At 35.0% G+C, this 23,411-nt stretch overlaps 1 protein-coding gene across 4 annotated transcripts in view; it reads left to right on the top strand.

Moving 5' to 3' along the window:
* The window catches only part of PHKB (phosphorylase kinase regulatory subunit beta), a 164,507-nt gene that overhangs the window by 70,086 nt on the left and 71,010 nt on the right, over positions 1-23,411 (top strand). For all 4 annotated transcript variants that reach the window (XM_032486250.1, XM_032486251.1, XM_032486252.1 and 1 more), the window contains 6 exons: positions 3,683-3,778; positions 4,717-4,914; positions 7,423-7,480; positions 8,014-8,091; positions 10,042-10,200; positions 22,339-22,433. In XM_032486250.1, coding sequence (XP_032342141.1) covers positions 3,683-3,778; positions 4,717-4,914; positions 7,423-7,480; positions 8,014-8,091; positions 10,042-10,200; positions 22,339-22,433 — 684 coding nt within the window. The remainder of the gene's footprint in view (positions 1-3,682; positions 3,779-4,716; positions 4,915-7,422; positions 7,481-8,013; positions 8,092-10,041; positions 10,201-22,338; positions 22,434-23,411) is intronic.

A 23,411-nucleotide genomic window follows, 5' to 3' on the forward strand; every position in this document is an offset into this window, starting at 1 on the left:
CGTTGTGCCATCTCCTTTGATCCATCTGAGTCTTGGTGTATGCTGCTTACATATCTAGTATACATCTCCTCCACCTACATATATACTCACACACATACATGGTACCTTTCCTCACTATGTCTATTTCAGGGCTCTGCCTTCAGCCTACTTTTCCCAGGAAACTTTCATAGATTTCTTAGCTGAACTTTAAAAGCACCGAATTGCTTTACTATGCATTCTGATTCTGAGTTATAAATATGCTACTGGTATTGTTCCCCAGCCATAATTTCTCAATCTTGGCTGCACATTGGATTTGAGGAACTTAAAAAAAAAAAAATACTGATGCCTGGGAACTTCCCTTAGAGATTCTGACTTAATTATATAGGGGGAAGGCTGTGATGTTGAGATTTTTCTAAACTGCCCAGGAATTCTAATATGTAGTCAAGGATGAGAGCAACTGCTCTCAGCAAAGTTAATTCTTAACTCAGTTTAGGAGTAAAATTTGAACTGTGAGACTTAAAATATGCTCTTTAGATGCAGTCAGGATATTACAGCAGAGTTGTGATGATTTCAAGATATGGAAGATGAAAATAAAATATACAAAGTTAATCAGATACTCTGGAGTGACATATACATGTAAAACATCCTTTCAAATTCCTGTCTTTAATTGGAGAAATCAGGATACTGACAAATGAACAGAGGCCAGAATCTAAAAGATGATGACAAGAGAGATTGCTCATATTATGCAAAATTTTCAAAGCAGTGCAGACATATCTAGCTTCCTTTGAAATTTACAGACCTAAAAATGTGTCTGATAATTTAAAGTCAGTGATACTTAATTCCATGTGTAGCTTCTCCTTGATGACTTTTTAAAAAATTTGCTTCTGAATAGGAATAGCTGCCCATGGCCTTGGTGAATTTTATTCTTCTGTAAATCTGGGCCATATACTTGAAGCATAGTATGTGCTTTAAGATGACAGCCAAACAAAATAGTTCAATAGCTTTTGATCTTAGTGTTAAAATATGGTAGCATTATGAGGTTATTTTTCTTTTTGCACATTTTTCTCAGAGGCTGGCAGAGGAAGAAACCTGAACAAATACTTTGATGAACAGGATAGGTAATTTATTTATGGCCAGAAAATAGAAGTTGACTCTTTATGTTAATTAAATAATGGCAAGAATTGCCAAATTTGCCATTTCACTTCATTATTTATAAATTACCTTACTTAGATTGTATCTTTTAAAAAATTCAAGGTAGACTGATTTGTTATGTATTTATTAATTATTAACTTTATTAATTATCAGCCTACGGGTAATCTATAAGTCCTCTTATTTGGTGTATTTGCTGACTCCCAATATCTCACATGCATTCATTTCTCTGCTGTTTTGTTCTAACCACTCAACTTGCTCCCCCTTCCCCAAAATTCAGATCCTAGTTCTGGTCCTTGCCTTCTCCATCAGGTACCCCAAGTTCCCTGTTTTATTTTTCTCCTGTTAACTTGGTTTTGTTTTTATTATTATTATTATTATTATTAATTATTCATTCATTCATCTAAGCCACTCACCTGCTATGTAGTCATGGATTGCCACGTGCAGTCTTTTTGTTTGGTTTAGTATTCATCTCACTTAGAACTGTGTATCATCTGGGTCAGCTCCTTGAGAGCAGAGATCATGTTCTATCTTGTTTTACTCGAAGCAGAGGGCACATTTCTCTGACAGTGGCAGCTACTGCATGAAGCTTTGTTGGACTCAGTTTTGTGCAGACAGACAAGAAGTAGGGACTTTAAAATAATAGAAGCAGCAGTTTAACATTGATCTGATTGGGAGACAGCCTCACTCATTCCTTGTTCATTTGTTGTCAGAGTTAAAAGCGATTTAAGAAATAATAAGAGAAATCATTCTATTTTATGAGCCAGTATCCATGCATGAACATGGGGTAATAGGAAAAATGCACATATAGTGAGTCTGATATTTGGATCTAGCATCATAGTCCTACTCGATCTTAAATTTGTCAGGGTATTTTAGTTTCATGGTGAATGCATCTTGAAGTTGGTGAGAATTGGTATGAGTTTTAGAAGGTAATGAAGCAACATGAAATTTAGGATGGTTTTCTTCTTCCTTTCCCCATGTATTTTTCTGAGAATCCTCTTGTAATGGAGGCAGTCATTATATTCCAACTTCATTCTCTGTGTTTTCAAAATATTCAGCTCAAAATAAAGCTATGTTTAATTAAAGACTACACTGTTGAATATGGAAAGCACTAATGGATAAGCAGTAATTTTTTTTAACTTGGTTAGCAGTCAAATTAACATTTTTTGTTACAACCTGTTTTCTTTTAAGATTTTGGTTCTTGACAGATATTTTTTAGTGTGGGAAATTACTTAACTTAGTGCTTAAGGTATGGGCTTCTGTATCAGAGACTTGTTTTTGAAACTTGCCTCTGTTAAACTAAGAGGCAGCATCCTTTTCAGCATAATGGAGATAATAATATCTGCATATGGGAATTAAATGAGATAATCAATGTGAAGCATAAAACACAGTGCTTGACACAGTGAATATTAGCTAGCATTATGTACATTACAGTTATTTGAGATCTTCTGTCTTAATGTTTTAACCAAGTAGTTTTTTGTATCTGTAATTCTAGATTGTATCTAAATTCATTTAGTTTGATCACATAATCAACATTCTTTATTAGGACTATACAAATCAGATTCTGCAAATCCAAACCAGTTCTTCCTTTATTTCTTGTCAAACATGTTAACCAAACTATTTTTTATTTTTATTAAAATAAAGGTCCATGATTAGTTACCTTGTAATCAATACATTTTGATTTATAAGAAAGCTAAGGAGATCTAGGGAAAATGTAAAAATATCATTTATTTTTTATGATTATAAAATTAACAGGTTAGTTTGCAAGAAATTTGAGAAATACTGAAAATACTAAAAAAATTAAAATCTCTAATGCCACTCTCCGATTGCAACCATTGTTAGTATTTTTCTTTTTTTTTCTTTTTTATTGAGTTATAGTCAGTTTACAATGTTGTCAATTTCCAGTGTACACAATTTTTCATTTATACATGAACATACATATATTCATTGTCGAATTCTTTTTCGCTGTGAGCTACCACCAGATTTTGTACATATTTCCCTGTGCTGTACAATATAATCTTGTTTATCTATTCTACATATGTCTGTTAGTATCTACAAATTTCGAACTCTCAGTCTATCTCTTTCCACGCTCCTCCCCCATGGCAACCACAAGTTTGTATTCTATGTCTATGAGTCTGTTTGTGTTTTGTATTTATGTTATTTTTATTTTTTAATTTTTTTAGATTCCACATATGAGCAATCTCATATGGTATTTTTTCTTTCTCTTTGTGGCTTACTTCACTTAGAATGACATTCTCCAGGGACATCCATGTTGCTGCAAATAGCGTTATGTTGTCGTTTTTTATGGCTGAATAGTATTCCATTGTACAAATATACCACATCTTCTTTATCCAGTCATCTGTCACTGGACATTTAGGCTGTTTCCTGTTAGTATTTTTCTGAAATTTCTTTTTATTTTTTGTCTTTAAAAAAAAATTTTATTATTTTTTTAAATTGAGGTAACATTGATTTATAATGTGAAACTTATTTCACTGAAATGTCCAGTGTTCACATGCTTTTTTGTTAATGTAGGAAATGTTTTTTCTCATTCCAGGGCTGTTCCTGGTCAGTGATATTTGTGGATCTCGATGCCCACAATCGCAATAGGCAAACTTTGTGCTCACTGTTACCCAGAGAATCAAGATCTCATGTAAGATATTTTTTTTATAATAAATTAACATGAACTTGTTTATGATTGATGTGTGGTTTTGTTTGTTTTTTGCAAGAAAGTGCTCTTAAGTGTCAGAGGTTGCCAGAAGAGATAAGAAGAGAGAATAGATATTGCTGCCCCCTCCCCTGGCCCATGGAAGTCTTGTTCAGGAAGTGAGCAGAGCTGTGGAGAAAGCCGCTTTTTCCTTTGAGTCTTTTGTAAAGCAATAGAGAACTAGATACATTGTTTTCTTTTTGGAGGAGTAGCAACATTATACTGAAATGAATTTTTTGGCCACAGAATATTATGTATTAGAAATATATAATTAACCAGAAATTAACGCAGTTTTGTAAGGTAACTATACTTCAATAACAAATTTTTTAAGAGATATATAAAATATTAGGAAAATATTTTTTATAATTTAAATTTCTTTTGAATAAAATTACTTTCCTTGTTTCTTTTCTCTTATTCAATTCACCTTTTTTCTTTGTCTGATAAGTTTTTATATGCCTATATAGCATCTGGCTGCAGATGTTTCTAGGAGTATTTCTACAATATAAATTTTAATAGTTGCTAATTTACTCAGCTAATTGTTGGACATTTAGATTGTTTTCTGGTGTTCACTATTATAAACAAGTTGTTATGACAAACTAGTTGTAATGACTAATTATTGGTGTTAAAATTTTACACACTGCCTTAAGTAATGTCTTAAAGTGTGAGTCCAGTGTTGAACCTTGAGACTACTCCTTATTATTGAACAAAATTTTATCTCCTCTGTAAGGTTCCCTAAACCATGCCATGTAGACATCTCCCTGTCCCTTGGGGCACAGCAATCTCACTGTCAGTCAGATAACCTTAGTGGCTTTTCATCTCTGTGATCCTCCTGGATCATATCACTGCAGGCACTTACATTTCCTTCTTTTTTTTATTCCTCCCAGAACACAGATGCTGCCCTACTCCCCTGCATCAGCTATCCTGCATTTGCTTTGGATGATGAAGTTCTGTTTAACCAGACACTTGATAAAGTGGTTAGAAAACTGAAAGGAAAATACGGATTTAAGCGTTTCTTGAGAGATGGGTATAGAACATCATTGGAAGATCCCAACAGACGCTACTACAAACCAGCTGAAATTAAGGTATCAAAAAAAATATCCCATATCAGATAGCATACCAGAATGGTCAGGGGCACTGATTCAGGAAGCAGACTTCTTGGGTTTGAATTCTGCCTCTACCACTTACTAGCTGTCTGGCCTTGGGCAAGTTAACTAACCTCTGTTTAATACTCTTCATTGGTGAAATAATATTAGTACCTACCATTATTGGTCCTATTATTGGGATTTTTATGAGGAATAAATGAATTAATATATATAAAAGTATGTATATAAAAGCACCCAGAATGGTGTTAGCACATAGTGATCTCTCAATTAGGTAGTTCTTACTACCATTGAGGCCCGTTTGCTCATACTGGACCCTGTTGATTCAGTGGGTGATTAATTTTTCTGTTGCACTTTCCGTGCTTTGCCTGCCTGCTCTATAATATTTGTCTTACATAATAGAAAATATCTATTTGTGATCTAATTTTCAATTTATTAAGCAAGTGCTCTTTTTTCTGTTTCACTTAGACACTTCCCATTTAGAGGAATATATTCCTCTAAATATTTAGTTTCAAAATATTTTATGTTTCAAGTACATATATGTACCCCATATCTAGGTTTATTCTAGCTGTTTTTAAGCTGCCCAGAAACTATTATAGCACCCTACAAAAAAGTAAGCATCCATCCACATTACTGAAGACTTTGCTTTAGTGGGGTAGATTGAAAATCATTAAACACACACGTGCGCGCGCACACACACACACACACACAAAACCCTCCCTATGTGCCTCCCATTGTCTCTCTCTGTTGTCATACTTCTAAAAAGCACGGTATGTTCTGGGTGTGTCTCCTTGTTTGCCCCTTACTTAATTCTTTACCCTATAATCTAGCTCCTCTCCCCAGCACTTCTCAGTGGCTGTGCTGGCTTCAGTCAGTTTATGTCACTGGGTCATTATGGGTGCTTTTCTGATCTTACTTCACTGGCCCTCTCATGGGCATTTGAGTGTTTTAACTGAGTCTCTGTCTCTAACTCTGTCTTTGGAGGTTCTCCTCCATTTTCTGTGACCTCATTCTCTTCCTAATTCTCTGTTTACACCTCTCACTGTCTTTGTTAGTCTCTTTTGCAGGTTCTTCTTCTGCTGCTTTTCCTTAAACATTGTTCGTCTCCTGGAATCCATCCTCAGTCCTGTACTCTTTTCATACTATCTGTGCGATTATTGCTTTAGCAATCACTGTTAATTCCAGATCTCTATCCCTAACTCATACTTCTGCCCCTGAGTGCCCTACCACGTATCCAGCTGCCTTTTGGACATCCTTACTAGGATGCCCTGAAGTCTGCCTATGTTCACCTTCCACTCTTCGGCACAAGCCCCAAACCTGAGGTTCATTCTAGGCTCTTCCCTCTCACTCAGCCTTCTTTGTTACTCACCTAGGCTGACAAGTTTAACCACCTTCACACCTTAAAAGTCTGCCCCTTCCTCTCTCTTAACTCCTTGGTTTAGGCTAGTGATCCACAACCAGGAATGATTTTGCTCCCCAGGGGACATTTGACAATACCTGCAGACATTTTCCATGGCCACAATTTGGTGGGTGCTACTGGCATCTGGAAGGCAAAAACCAGAGATGCTATTAAATGTCCCACAGTGCACAGGACAGCCCCTGCAACAAAGAATTTCTTGGCGCAGAACGTCAGTAGTGCTAAAGTTGAGAAATCTCAGGTTAGGCTAACATCTTTTCTCTTTGGATTGTTCCCAGCAGCCTTCCACTTGGTCTCCATATTTCTTGTCCTCTTCAGTACCTCCAGCTGTTCATCTAGCAAGTAAATCTGATCCTGTTTAGTATCCACCAGTGCTTCCCTGTCGCTTTCAGATCAAAGTCTTTGTCTCTTCGCATGACTTCTCAGGCCCTTCCTTGTCTGGCCCTCCTGGCCCACCTGTAGGGCTTCAGCTTTCACTACTTCTTCCTTACTAATTCCAAAAATACTGAATTGCTGGTAGTTTCTTTAACAAACTTTGCCCTTCATGCATCTCTAGTTTGTACTGTGTGGAAGTCCCTTACCTCATCTCCCCAGAGAAATCCAACAAGCGTTAGTGGAGGCATCTTCTTTCCTATAAACCCTTCCCTGACGCGCTAGGCAGACTCAGATGTCTCATGCCCTTGGTTCTTGGTATATACCATGTGCAGACATTTTGTAATGTACTGTAGTTGTTTATTTCCATGCCTGTCTTCCCACTAGGCTGTGACCCCTAGAGGACGGGTCCTCTGTCTTTTAGTCTTCATAGCCATCTGTCTAGTTGAGGCCAGGCATTACTGTGTACTTAGTAAATATTTATTGAATGAATAATTACTGTGTGATGGATTAAATGAATGAATTTTTGAATAATAAGAATTCTGAAAAAAAATTTTGAAAAAACAGTGAAACTACTTATAAAATCAGTCCAATGTTGTTATTACAGTAAATAAATTTTTATGTGTATATTCTAACAATAGAAGTGTTTGAATATAATTGTTCTAAATAATTATTGAAATCTTTAACATTTTCTGTTTTAGCTATTTGATGGCATTGAATGTGAATTTCCCATATTTTTCCTTTACATGATGATTGATGGTAAGTGAGCTCTTCTCCTGAAATTTAAGCTGTAGATTATAAATGGTTTAAAGAAGAGCAGAGATAAAATATGACTCCTTTCATCTAGCAAAATAGACTGCACTTAGTGATGTTAACACTCTGCATTTTTATGTGCTGCTCATCTGCTTTCTGAGTTAATGTTAAGTCATTTAAAAATGAAATACATTGAACTATTTAAAAATGATACAAATATATTTTCATATTTACAAAGGAGAATTTTTTATGAATAGAAATCATGAGTACTGTAATCCATGACATTGTGAATGTCTATAACATTTACACTTAAGAATAGAGAAATTTCAATTAAAATTCAGTTTTTAATTCTAAATGCTTATATGACCTTCTAAAATCGATTTCCTGGAAAAATAGCACAAACATTTGCATTACCTTTTTTCAATATTGTTTTTATCATTTACATACAAAATTACCAGAATGATTATAATTGGGCTGATATTTTTTCTGAGGTGCTTATTGAACTCAGGTGCTATTGGATGTTATATTTTACATTTTAGGTGTCTTCAGAGGCAATCTGAAACAAGTAAAAGAGTATCAGGATCTTTTGACTCCAGTGCTTCATCACACCACAGAAGGTATAGTTGGAATGCTTTTTGCAAGAAATTCTTTCTACCAATATTCCTTTAATGTTCCTTTGAAATGTATAAATGATTTCTTTTTGAACAGAACAATTTATATTAAAATGAAAAAAAAGGCCCTCAAATGAATTAGAGAGAGTCATATATTAATTTGTTATAATAAAGTTGTTTTCATGAAAGGAGTTCATCAGGTAAGATGATGGAGATAATTAAAGTGGTCACAACCATAGTAACTACAAGATAGTTTGCCAGGTGGGCAGAGCTTCATTTGTTACCTACTGTGAAACTCCTTCACTGTGTGTCCGGTGACAGTAATACAAAGTGACTGGTTTTTATCCAGATCACCAGAAATGGCTGTGGAGGTGAGTGCTGACCCCTCCAGAGGGCCACTGAGGGAGGCTTTGCCCTAGCCTAAAAGCACTACTGTTGCCAAGAACATTCTGGCCTCCTCTTTGGAGATGTTTCGAGGACTTTCTGCATATTGCACATTATTTTGAGTGTTTGCTGTGGTTCTAAAATGCCATCCTTTGAGAATGGATTTAATATTTCAGAAATGGTCAAAAGGCCTAGAGTATATTGGTTTCAGTTAAACACCAGCAGAGTCCATAAAAGAATATAACTAATTTTTCTGTATGACTAGAAAACTAATTCTCAAAGGAATTCCAAAGAGGTTCCAGATATCTTTGGGGTTTGGAAGTATTAATAAAATAATAATATATTCTCATGAGTGAGTAGCTTTGAAGGCACATTTATCTGAAAGTTAAAACTATGGTGTGTTGATTAAAAAAAAAAAGTGGTCTTAGGATGCAATGCATAGCCTGGCAGTCATAGCACCAGGCCGCATTCCTATCTCACGTGACGTTTGTGATATTCTTTAGGGTTTTCCACAAGTATCTTAGAGTAAATATACTATGTGCTTGCTCTTTAAAATACATGTAATGTTAAAGCAGCAAAGTGTTTGTGGATAAACATGAATTCCAAATAAATATTAATGTTTAAAACCAGTTATTTTTGTCTTTGTGCTCCAGATAACCTTTGGCCAATGTGAGAAATAATGTAAAGAATGGTGTAGTGAATATATTTAAAATCCCTTGACTGAGACCTTTTAATATTCAGCGGTAGATCACTGATGCATTGAGGTGGCAGTCCATGTACCACACGGCAGGCTTCATCATGTTCAGAGAAGGATGATCAGACTATTCTCTGTGTATCATAAACCTTTTTACTGGTTTTAGGTACAAATATCATTATTGATTGATACATGAAGAAAGAAGCCCATTTTAGGGAAATCTGTGCAATTTTATTAGAAAAATTAAGTTTCCTATATGGGCTGATACTACAAAAAGTCTTCTGTAGCACTCTGTTAGAATGTTTTTTCCCCCTTCATCCACAGATTCTAGTCTTTAAATAATTTTTCATTTCTACCAGGAAATATTTTTAAATGGGTTGGTCACAGGGGAAGATGGATTTTTTTTCTCTGTAGTGATATTGAATGGTAGATTAATGGACCTAGTGTTTAAAATGGGGATTTCTTTGCTCTAAGCAATGGCTCAGGGTTATAATTCTTCATTTAAAATTACATAGTGTCTCATTTATAAAGCTTGCACAGACTAATCCTATTAAAAATAGCTTCTTTCATGGCCCTAAATATTTACATGCTGTGTATTTATTGATGCATTTAAAGGTGTTAAAATTAAATGTCGTTAGAGAAGATTATGTACACATTGTTGGCTAACATGTAACTTCTCATGTGAATTTGTGTTTTAAAGGCAAGAAGCTTTTTCCACATTTTTCACTGGGAATTTCTGAAAAGAGCCAGAATATCCAGTTTTCTATTGTACAACCTTTCTCTATGTGTTCTTTCTAACCATTGCAGTTTTTTGAAGGGAAGATTTGGGGAGGACACTGATTTGTTGTATTTTAAGTGTTTGTTTTTAAACTCCATAGGTTATCCCGTCATACCAAAGTACTATTATGTGCCAGCTGACTTTGTAGAAAATGAGAAAAAAAAGCCTGGTAGTCAGAAACGATTCCCTAGCAACTGTGGCCGTGATGGAAAACTGTTTCTTTGGGGACAAGCCCTTTATGTCATTGCAAAACTCCTGGGTAAGTGAAGAAGATTGGAAACTTTTTTTCCCTTGTCATCAAGTCTTTAGAAATACGTATGTTTTTGGTGATATTTTTCTTGAATTTGGGTGTTGTTTCATGCTGTTAAGAGGTCTTGGGGGAGTTTCCTAGCAGGTAAAAGTATATTAGTATGTCTGTTTCACTGAATGATGGCAGCAAGTTTCTGGGGTGAAAGTCAAATAGGTGTGGGTACCAGTATGATCATTTGGAGGCTGCATTCAGCTTCGTGGATAGGTTTCTAGCAGAAGGCCATGGGAACTTTAAGTCTCTTTTATAAATGTAATAAAATTCTGATTTAATGTAACAATCATGCTTATGCATAGCTTTAGTAAACCAGTTGACAAAAAGAATAGGTTATGTCAGAGTTCTCTTTCTGTTAAATACACGCTGGCAATTTACTCAGTTAGGTGGAAGCTTACTGGGACCATTATTCATAATGCTTTGAAGAGTTATTTTTCAGCTTCTCCTAAAACTTCAGCTGAAGTGTTTACGGACACACTGAAATGAAGGCTAATTTAATAAACACAAAAAAGCATTGTACCTCTTTCTGCACCATTCCTTGCTAAAATTTTAAATGCTGTTAGCATTTCCATCAGAAAGGCTATCATATTAGTCAGAATTCTTTTATAGCAAACAGATTATGAAATAGGCTGATTGTAAAAACTACCTTCACTAAAAGCTGTGTGAAATACTGTTATTGTCTTTGTTGTTCTTACTATTACTGCATAAATGCTAAATTTGTTTGTGTTGTTAGAGTAAATCATCTTTGGTTCCTTTTTTTTTTATATTCCACTAAAGAAGAATATTTCAAAGTCTAGATATCCAGTTTAAGCTTTACACAAATGATGTAAAAAAGCAGACAGAAGCTAACCAAAAAAGAAAATTAAGCTAATGTTGTTTTCAGTTTGCTCCTTTACTTTCTGTGTTTTCTGGGTCTCCATATACACTTAATGCCAATTGAACAAGCCTGTAGAAAAATTTTCTCCTTTAAAGGAACAGCTCTTTGATAAAGAGTTGATATTATTTATACAGGTTTCGCTTTAAGATTTTCCAAAAGAATAAATATATATACACAAAGTACTTTTCTTAGAATCAAGCAGTAATCTTATCTCTGGTTAGAATTTTATTTCCATCTCATTAGCATGAATACAGAGAACCCTTGTTGATACTCAGTTCAATAAAACATATTTTCGTAGAGGAGTAGTTAACCTATCTACAGAGAAGAATTTTAACATCAGAATCGTAAATTTCTGTGAACTACACTTGGAAATTACAAATGAGCATGATGAAATTTTTCAGTGGTTCTGAGACTGAAAACTGGTACCTGGGATATGGGATTTGAGATCTAAGCCTTCCTCATCCTGTTTTTTGCTATATATCCAGCCTGGGGTTGATAACAGCTGGAAAGATTGCTATTTGAGCTAAGCCTCTGGATAAAATTTAGAAGGCTAATGAATTGGGAATGAAGAATTAGCTATACTCTACATAAGCAGACTGAGCTTTTTTTTTTTTTAAAACAAAGAAAAAGACTGAAAACAGAATCAATTAGTAAAAAAACATTGGGCCTCCCTGACTGCAAAATAAATGTATTGAACGTAGATAGATTTTGAGCGTCGATAGCATTTTCTTATATTAAGACCAGAATGAACAGAAATAGTCCAGGTCATGCCTTCACCCCTGTTTCATGACCAAAAAGAATAAGAAAGAGCCTTCAATTCTCTTCAAGAAAGAGTCAATTTCTCTTTTGCCTGCTGTGCTTCTGAAAAGGCACTGGAGAACATGCAGAAGGTGTGTGCAAACTGAAACCATGTACTTATCTCCTACTGAAAAAGGAGATGCTGCCTATTAATTAGCACTCTGACCTAACTGAGTGTCATCTGGTTAACAGCTCACTGGTTAAAATGAATAAGATCTCAGAAGACTGAATCATTTTAGTTGCTCTTGACTATTGCATACTTGTCCCGCAAGGACCATTAAATATCTATGGATGTTCTGAAGATTCCACATACCATGTTTACTAACAAAGTATTATTTGTTCATTAAAAGAGCCTCAGTTGGGTATCCGCTTAACAGCATTTTATGGGCAATTAATTGGAGTTACAAGAAAATAATAGAACAGTAAATCTCTAATAATATTCCGTAGTATATGGCTTTCACTAATTTAGTCTAGTTTCTATCCAGTAAAATTTAATGGGAATATTTTGCTCTATGTATGCCTTAGTGAATAATTATACAACAAAGCTATGGGAATTTTATTACATTGTTAGAGCTGAAAGACTCAACATGCTATTTCCTGGCCCAAGGCCTGAACTACCCACTGTGTCCTTAGAAAATAGTTAATTACTACAGTATTTTTTTTTTCTTTAGAAAATTTAGACTTTTAGAAAATCAGTGTTGGCTATAAAATATATAAATAAATTATAAACATGTTTATTTTAAATTAGATAAGACATATTTTAAGATATAACATTTGACCTGTCTTTGAATAGAACAACCATTAGTTATACTTTTAATTGTTATTTAAATTTGGAAGTTTAGAAACTAACCATGTAAGAGATGATCAGTCTGCAGAAAGCAGTGTACCTTTTGAGTTCTCTGGAAAAATCATGTTAAAATTATTTATCACATAAAAGTCACTTGAAAATCATGACCTTTGGATTGAATTTTTTTGAGGTTGCATTAGAGAAGTATAACATAAGGTTAATGATAACTTTACTAAAACCTCTCCAAAGCCAATACTTAACTTTAATGTATTTCCTTATTCAATATTTTTTAAAAAGAGAAGCTAGTATATCAGTTGTTTACCTTAAAAAAAAATCTAACTTCCAAAAGTTAGCTTGTCTTTTTAATACATATAGCTCCCCCTTATCCATGGGGATACATTCCAAGACACCCCAGTGGATGCCTGAAACCACAGATAGTACCAAACCCTATATATATACTATATATTTTCCTATACATACATACCTGTGATAAGCTCTAATTTATAAGTTAGACATAGTAAGAGATTAACAATTAATGATAAAATAGAATAGTTTAACAATATACTGTAATAAAAATTATGTGACTGTGGTCTCTCTCTCTCTCCAAAAGAAGAAATCATATACTGTGCTCACCCCTCTTCTTGCGATGATGTGAGATAATAAAATGCCTACACAATGAGATGAAGTATGTTCATGACACAGGCATAGTGATGTAGCATTAAGCTACTCTTGACCTTCTGGGGAAATATCAGAAGGAGGATCATCTGCTTCTGGTGATCCTGAATCATGGAGTCCTGACAGTATCGATGGTCGGATGTCAGGAGCAGACCATGTCTGTGATTAGAGATCCCAGGATGGGTGGGATACCGAGTGGGACAGAGCCAGAGGCTGTGAGATTTTATCATGTTACTCAGAACGGCACACAATTTAAACCTTATGAATTGTTTATTTCTGGAATTTTCCATTTAATATTTTTGGACTGTGATTGTAGGTAACTGAAGTTGCAGAAAATGAAACTGTGGATGGTGGTGGGGGACGACTGTATATGTAACTAATTTTCCTTACCCTTTTCATCAGACATTCACAGTGCCGATCTTCATTTAGGTACTACTGTAAGATCCCAGATCATTAAAAATTAAAACTTTTATATAGTGTAAAACTTAAGGTAGGTAAATAGAAGAATTTTTTTAGGATGGATGCTTTGAAAGCATTATTAGTAAATGTCAAGAGTTAAAACAAGAAATATTTGATTAAGCTTGAACTACTGAGCAGTTTTAATTAACTATAGCTTTCTCTCCCATGTACACAAACTCCCCAGATGTTCAGGTGAATGAAAATTTTCTTGAATTTCATGAAGGATTCTTTTCTTTTGAGGATGAGTGTTTTTTAATTTCCTAGGAATGTTAATAGGAGACTTTTATAAATATTGAAGTACTTTAAAGTAGTTAATATGAATTTCCCAACTTCATTTCTTGGGTTCCCAGAGTTCCTCAGTAAGTCATTATTTGGAACTCAGTTTGTTTTCCAGTAGAAACTATATTTTTAATGATTATTAACAGCCAGCAAACTTGTAACCATGTGATATAGATTATTTCTCTGACATTATCATCTTTTTCCTCTGCTGCTTCCTCCACTAGTTCCTCTTCCTTTTTTTTTTTTTTTTTAATGTTTTTCTTGGACTGCAGTGGAAAGATCAAGAGTTTGGGGGCTATGAACTTAGGAACTCATGGTTTGACAATAAGTCCTACCACTTACTACTTACATGACTTGAATCTTCTTAACTTCCATGATGATCAGTTTCTTTATTTTTATGTTATAAGGACTAACTGATGAGAAAATACATTAAAGCATTTACTGGGGGAGAAATACATACTTCACTGGTTCTTCTACTTCGTGCCTTTCCTTCTACCCTCCCTCCTCCTGCCAGCCACCATCTAGGGGATAATATTTATGACAGTGTGTTTCATAGTTCTTGATAACCAGGCAACTCAGGATGCTTATGGGCTCTCCTTGCAGGTAGCCCCATAGCCACAAAATATCACGAGAAGAAAATGCTTCTCGAGTTTCTTCTTAACTATTCATCTACTCAGTGGTCCAGCTGGTATCTGTAGAGGATTGCTCTGTGCTAGTCACTGTGGCTGATATCCAGTAGCTTTACAGCAAGAATTGAATATGACAACCTAGGAAATATTTCTGCCTCTCTGAGGGCAGCTTAGTTATTCTGATACACTGCTTCTTCACTCCAATGTTTGTAACTAAGATAAATCCAATTGCATTTGATTTTGTTCATGACATTTCTTGTCCAATTGACCTCAAATATAAAAGCCCCTGATTAAGCCTGGAAATCTAATGTATTTTAAAGTTACAGTCAATGATCAAGTGCCCCCTAGTGTGTATGAGAACATAAGAAACTGAGGTATTGATTTTCATTGGTTTGTTGATTTTAGATGCAGTTACCTTTCTCAGTATGGCACACGGTTTTCTTACTGATCAGTTAAAGGTAAAATATATAGATAAGAGCGTACAGGTATATTTCTATATGGTGGTTGCTAAGAGATTTCCCAGCTGTCACACTTCAAGAAACTTCAAGCAGAAATACATCAATTTCTGAACACTTCTGTTATCTTTTTCGTGGTATCCATGTGATTGCTAGTGACCTGAAGTAGGATTTCTGTGCAGCGAGCATTATAAATATCTTGAGAGCACATGTGTCCAATATTACTTTAAAAGCTTCACCTAGGAAGATTCTTCTTCCTTATTGTACAAATGACTGGCTTTCTTAAAACTAAAAATTTTAGTTGAATTGCTTCTAGGGCTAGAAAACTTGCATAAAAGAATTTACGATCCTACCCTCAAATATATTAGTAAAATTGTGTATGAAAGCAGTGATGCCTCAAGTCTGAGAAGACTCTATATACATATTGTTAGACTTTTTCCCAGAAATAAAACCTACCTGAAAACGTGTCATAGTCTGTGCGTTACCCTTTACAGATATCATCCTAAGTAATCCTCCTAGCTGCTCTGTGAGATGTGTATTACGTGTTGTAACTGAGGCTCAGAAGAGTTTGGCAACTCACCCAAGGTCACACAGCCCGTGGCTCAAAGAGATTTTATTGATTTATTCAGGAGTCTCCAGGGTGACTGTGTTAACCATAGTCTTTGTGGCATTAAATATGCTCATTAAAAGTAGAAATTTTGCTAACCTAGTAAGATACTATTTTGTGTCCTATTTCTATTTGCATGCTGATTGTCAAAAATATATTTCTTAGTCATTTCTGTGTCCTCTATGAGTTGTCTAGTTATTTGCCCATTTAACCTTGGTTTTGTGGTTTTTCTTATCAGTCTGCATGAATGTTTTATACCTTAGGTGTACTTAACCTCTCTATATTTTCCTATTTTGTTTTACCCCTAAACTTTGCTTGTGCTGTTTTTTCATGAAGGAAATTTAAAATCTTTATATATTTAGATGTCATCCCTGTTAATCAGTTGAGTTAAAAACATATAAATTTGGAATTTTTTGGTAAAATTTATGAGGGTGAGGATCTACATTTTCTTTTTTTCCATAGCTCATTTCTTAATACATGTTTTACTAATGTATGTCATTGCAGCTAAGAATCAGTTAGGCTTTGAAGCACATAATTTTACCCCATAAAGTATCTGCTGAGCCCATTTTAGTGTGTCCTGTGTAATTTTGGTGTCATGATAAAAAAAAAATTACTTTCTCTGTTAGATTTCCTTTAAATGGTCATTTCATTAAAGAACCAAAAATTATTTTTAATATTTTCTTTTTATCCTCAACAATTAATTATTTGAGGTAAACCCAGGTTATATTTAATGAACCTTTCTGTACATAAAAATGCAAATACTAATGAACCTAATCTGTCTTCTGAGGGTTTAAGGACAGCTGTCCCTATTTATAGGAATGCTTGATTATCTGTGAAGTTTGGTACTGTATTGTGAAATGTGGAAAGCCATTGCTTTTTTATCCTTGTTTCTTTATTTTTGTTTTAAGTATTCTGTGGTTGGTCAGCTGTGAGTTCTTTCAGGTCTGTCAGTCTTCACCAGAAACAAGTGCCCTGGAATTGGCACAGTGAAGAGCTCTGTTTTTGCCTCCTGAATGATAAAAATCAGTGCAGTGGGGGAAGAAAATGTCTATTAACTTGACCTTTTAAAGTATTTGTCACTTTTACCATTATGGAAATTAAAGTAATGATTATGGCCAATAATACACCCAAATTTGTTAACCCACCAATTTATTATTTTATTTACTAAGTCTCTTGAATGCCTACTATATGCCCGGTGCTGTGCTAGGTGGTGGGGTATAGCCACGAATAAGAGGCATACAGCCTGTGGTTACAGATGAGCACGTGGTGTAAGTTGATACTCAAGCTAGATATACAGGTGTAGTGCAAAGAGGGAAATAAGAAAGTACAAAGAAATAAGCTTTTTCAAAAGATTTGGTTAACTGTTTAATTCATATCAATGTTAATAGTTTAGCCTTTATGCTTTCCAAGAATATAAGGTTTCTTAATTTATCTGTCATTATAAATAACAAAATAATAAAGATACAATTTTATTTCTATAGAATAACAGTGAAACATTAGTTATGTACAACACTTGTTGGTAGTGAAAATTTTTTCACATCTCAATGATCAGACAATTAAGATAGGGAAATAATTTGCTGCTATTTATATCACTGTACTAATAACCCTGCATCATAAGATAAACTGAATTGAAATTATATGTCGATATTTGCCATAATGAAGCCTTTGTTGATTTGGTTTAAATTTTGCAAAAGTATTTTTTTTTTTCCAGAGAGAGAGAAGAATGTTCTATAATGTGCCTCCCTGATTTGGGTAGGAAAAAGATAACATATCAAGGTCTAAATTGTTTATCATTTCCTCCTCCTGATTATCTTTTCCGTCTGTTGTATAGAATGTCAGTGTTCTTAAAGGGCAAGATTAGTATGTGATTAAGAGCCCAGGCTCCAGAGAGAGACTACTACTGTGTTTGAATCTAAGCGATGTCCTTTTCTAGCCGTGTGCAAATTGCTTAACCACTCAGTGTCTTCATTTCATCATCTGTAAAATGATAAGGGCGTTGTGAGGATTAATGTATGTGAAGTGCTCAATGCCGGGAACATAGGCAGTGCTATAGGAGTACTGCCACAGCCGCTGTTGCAGAGGCAGCAGTGTGGCTGTGCTACTTTTTTTTCCTTGTTATTCTATTATTATCACTTTTTATTATTACAGAAAACATTTTCCAAGAGTTACTGAAACCACCTTTGGTGATTCTGTCTATTGGATAACATTGCACATGTGCCCTGAAGTTACCCCAGCATAGAAATACAGTGAGAAACATTCCAGAAGCTGCAAAGAATGTGCAAATGCTGGGTCAGATTGTGCTTGCCTTAAATTTGCATAGATACTGCCAACTTGTGCTCTAAAGAGGTTATATAGAATTACATTTCAGGGTTTTCCCCCACCGCCATCCCTTCCCAGCATAGCCACCTCCAGGCGCATGGAGAATCCCTGCTACAGTGAGCCTCAGGTGTCAGTGGGTCTCTCTGAGGTATGTTAGAGCAAAAACAGCGGAGAACCACTGACTTAGTCCCTTCTTCTCACCCTCCCCTTCCAAACACTGTAAATTGCCTTCCTTGTTATATCCTTGGATTTTATCAAAAGTGACCACAAGGAACTACCACATGGAAAGGGCTTCCATGTGTATAGCACAGCAGCAGTTGAAGTCAGTGCCCCATAGAAAACGCTCCATTATCAGACATCTCTTTAGTTTTAGGAAATACTTTGTCTTCCCTCAGTGAGCTGATTTCCTTCCTTGAGGATTCGAACACATTATTTTTAGAGCAGCTTTACTGAGGTATAATTTATACATATCTCACCTATTTAAAGTTTGCAGTTTGATGGTTTTTAGCCTGTTCACAAAGACTTGTGCAACCGTAACCACATCAAATTTAGAATATTTTCATAAACCCCACAAGAAATCTATACCCTTTAGCAGTCACTCCCTGCTTACCTCTTAATCACTTCCCCTTTCCCCCAGCACTAGACAATCATTAATCTACTTTCTATTTCTATAGATTTGCCTATTCTGGACATTTCATATACCTCAGATCATATAATGTATTGCCTTTGTGACTGACTCTTCACTTAGCCTGTCTTCAAGGTTCATCCATGTATTAGCACTTTGTTCTTTTTTAATGGCAAAATAGCATTCCATTGTATGGATATGTCACCTTTTGATTATCTGTTCATCAGGTAATGGACATTTACGTTGTTTCCACTTTTTGGCTGAATAATGCTGCTATAACCTTTCATGTACAAGTTATTGTTTGGCATGTATTTTTACTTCCCTTAGGTATATACCTAGGGGTGGAATTGCTGAGTTATATGGTAACTCTGTGTTTAACATCTGAGATAATTCCAGACTGTTTTCCAAAGGAGCTGTATCATTCTGCCTTCCAACCAGCGATGTATAAGGGTTCTGATTTCTCTACATCTCTCCAACCCTTATTCTTGTCTGTTTTTTGATTAAAGCCATCCTAATGGGTACGAGGTTCTCTCATTGTGGTTTTAGTAAGCACTTCCCAAATGCCTAGTGTTGTTGAGCATCTTTCCATGTGCTTATTGGTTATCAGTGTATCTTTTTGGAGAAATGTCTATTAGCTCTGTGGCCATTTTTAAATTGGGTTATTTGTCTTTTTATTATGGAGTTGTAAGAGTTCTTTATGTATTCAAGATACAAGTCCCTTACAAGATACGTGATTTGCAAATATTTTCTCCCATTCTGTGGGCTTTTTGCTTTCTTGATTGTGTCCTTTGAGACATAAAAGGTTGTAATTTGGTAAAGTCCAGTTTAACTCATTTTTTCTTTTGTTACTTACAATTTGATGTCATAATTTTGTCTAATTCAAAGTCACAGAGATTTACTCGTATTTTCTTGAAACAGATTTATATTTTTAGCTCTTACATTTAATCCATTGATCCATTTTGAGTTAATTTTTATTGATGGCATAAGGAAGAGGTTCAACTTCTTTTTTTTTTTTTTTTTTTTTTGCATTTGGATATTCACTATTTGTGGGGGAAGAAAACCATTCTTTTCCCTATTGAATTGTTTTGGCACCCTTGTCAAAAATCAGTTGACCATAATGTAAGGGTTTATTTCTGGAATCTCAGTTCTGTTCCATTGATCTCTATCTTTATGCCAGTACCATGTTGTCTTAATTACTGTAGTTTCTTCCTGTCAATCTGGATGCTCTTTATTAATTTTTCTTGTCTAATTTTTCTTACTGGGACCTCTAGTACGATGTTGAATAGAAGTGGCAAGAGTTGACATCTTTGTCTTGGTTCCTGATCTTTAGGGCAGAGCATTCCATGTTTTACCACTGAGTATGACATTAGCCATGGCTTTTTTTTTTTTTAACATTTTTTTAATTGATTTATAATCATTTTACAATGTTGTGTCAAATTCCAGTGTAGAGGACAATTTTTCAGTTATACATGAACATATATATATATTCATTGTCACATTTTCCCTCTGTGAGCTACCGCAAGATCTTGTATATATTTCCCTGTGCTATACAGTATAATCTTGTTTATCTATTCTACAATTCTGAAATCCCAGTCTATCTCTTCCCACCCCCCGCCCCCTTGGCAACCACAAGTTTGTATTCTATGTCTGTGAGTCTATTTCTGTTTTGTATTTATGCTTTGTTTGTTTTAGATTCCACATATGAGCGATCTCATATGGTATTTTTCTTTCTCTTTCTGGCTTACTTCACTTAGAATGACATTCTCCAGGAGCATCCATGTTGCTGCGAATGGCGTTATGTTGTTGGTTTTTATGGCTGAGTAGTGTTCCACTGTATAAATATACCACATCTTCTTTATCCAGTCTTCTGTTGATGGACATTTAGGCTGTTTCCATGTCTTGGCTATTGTAAATAGTGCTGCTATGAACATTGGGGTGCAGGTATCATTTTGAAGTAGGGTTTCTCCTGGATATATGCCCAGGAGCGGGATTCCTGGGTCATATGGTAAGTCTATTCTTGGTCTTTTGAGTAATCTCCATAGTGTTTTCCATAGTGGCTGCACCAAACTGCATTCCCACCCGCAGTGAAGGAGGGTTCCCTTTTCTCCACAGCCTCTCCAGCATTTGTCATTTGTGGACTTTTGAATGATGGCCGTTGTGACTGGTGTGAGGTGATACCTCATCATAGTTTTGATTTGCATTTCTCTGATAATTAGTGATACTGAGCATTTTTTCATGTATCCATGGCTTTTTATACTTGCCCTTTATCAGGCTGAGGAAGTTCCCATCTATCCCTAGTTTATCATCATGAAAGAAAGTTGAATTTTGTCAGAAATTTTTTTTCTGTGTCTACTGAGATGATCCTGTAGTTTTTATGTCCTTTATTCAATGGATATAGTATATTACAGTAATTGATTTTGAGATGTTAATCCATTCTTGCATTTGTGGAATAAATCCAACTTGGTCATGGTGTGCAATCATTTTTGTATATTACTGGATTTGGTTTGCTAGTGTTTCTATTGAGGAGTTTTGTGTCTGTATTCAGAAAAAAATTTGGTTTGTGATTTTCTTTTCTTGTGGTGTCTTTGATGTGGTATTAGGGTAATACTGGCCTCTTAGAATGACTTAGGAAGTGTTCCTCTACTATTTTTTGGAAAATTTTGTGAAAGATTTAATTCTTTTTTAACTGTTTGGCAGAATTCATCAATGAATTCATTTGGTCCTGAATTTTTTTTGCATGAAAGGTTTTAGTCACTACTTGTTACACATTATTCATATTTTCTATCCCTTCTTGAGTCAGTTTTGGTAATGTATGTATTTCTAGGAATTTGTCCATATTATCTAGGTTATCTAAACTGTTGTGATACATTTGTTCAGAGTATTATAACCCTCAAGGTCCATAGTTATGTTCCAAGTTACATTCCTGATTTAGTAATTTGAGTTTTCCTTCTTTTTTTCTTGGTCAGTCTAGCTTAAGGTCTGTAAACTTTTGAGTTTTTCAAGAATCTGCCTGGTTTCATTTATATTCTCTGTTGTTTTTTCTATACTCTATTTCATTAATTTCCACTTTACTTTTCCTTCCTTCTGCTTGCTTTTGATTTGTTCTTTTTCATCTGCAGTCTTAATGTGGAATGGAGGTTATTGACTTAAGAATTTTCTTCTATTTTAATGTAAGCATTTATAGCTGTGAATTTCCTTCTGAGCATTGCTTTACCTACATCCCCTAGGTTTTGGTATGTTATGTCTTCATTTTCAGTCATCTCATCAGAAAGCATATTAGAAAGTATTTTCTAATTTCCCTTTTGATTTCTTCTTTGACCCATTGGCTGTTTGGAAGTGTGTTGTTTAATTTCAATATATTTGTGAATTTCTAAACTTCTTTGTTAATTGATTTCTAATTTCATTCTGTTGTGGTCAGAGAACATACCTTGTATGATTTTAATCCTTTTAAATTTATTGAGGCTTATTTTATGGCCTAGCATATGAAAGATGTTTCATGTGCCTTGGAGTGTGCTATATCTCCTAGGTAATGGATTACAATGTTGTACAGCTGCGTTTCTGATGTCATTAACTTTCTTTTTTTCAGCTGATGAATTAATCAGTCCTAAAGACATTGATCCCGTTCATCGTTATGTCTCACTACAGAATCAACGTAATGTGAGCATGAGGTTTTCCAATCAGGTAAAGATATTTTATTTCTTAATTTAGACTCATCCAAAGACATTTAAACTTTAATTGAAGAAGAAATTTTATTTCAAATCAGTTTTTGTTGTTTCTTTGAGGGTGAGGCTTTTCTGTCTTCTGGTTAGTTAAGATTTACTTGTGGTAAAGGGCTATTTGTTAATGAGGAAGTATGAGTCAGATGTGTCCAACAAGATGTCTCCCAAGTAAATGTTTTCATCCTCACAGTGGTTGATTTTAAGGTGTCAAATGTCTTTGAGAAGATGTGGTATGGATGGGTAGCATGGGGATAGAGGAGACGGCACTGTTACTGAAGGGAGTGGTGTACCATGAAAGGCCCTGTACTTGACGTCTGTCCAGTGCTGTGTCTCCATGACAGCACTGAGTGACTGACAGAGTTGTTCTTAGTACTCGGTGATGTGTCGGGTGAAGGAATAGTTTTTAATTTTTTTATATTTAGTAGCTATAGGTTCAGACAATGTTTTGTCAACAAAATAAGTGTTTGCAGGATCAGCAAGATTGATGTTGACTTGAATAAACCCTCAAGTATTAAATACCAGTAATGAGGACTATTAAAATGAAAATGTTGTGGATTGTGGAAACTGCCTGAGGCGAGAGGGAATGAATCTGAGTGTGTGCCTGGGATTCCAAGCACTTTACGCTTATTTAATAAGAAAAGCATCAGCACTTACAGAATATATGCTTACAGAATTGAAATGCTCCTTTTACTTTAAAAATATACATATAACACACACACAGATGAATGCTTGGTGGTTTTTTTTAAATTTTTTTTTTACAGTTTTATTTTTGGAGGGGGAGGTTATTATTATTGTTGTTGTTGTTGTTGTTGTTGTTGTTGTTATTATTTAATGGAGGTACTGGGGATTGAACCCAGGAACTTGTGCGTGATAAGCATGTGTTCTACCACAGAGCTGTACCCTCCCCTCAGTGCTTGTTTTAATCAGAGAAAGGGAGAGC

This window comes from Camelus ferus, chromosome 9 (genome assembly GCF_009834535.1).
Source record: "Camelus ferus isolate YT-003-E chromosome 9, BCGSAC_Cfer_1.0, whole genome shotgun sequence".
Lineage (NCBI taxonomy): Eukaryota > Metazoa > Chordata > Mammalia > Artiodactyla > Camelidae > Camelus > Camelus ferus.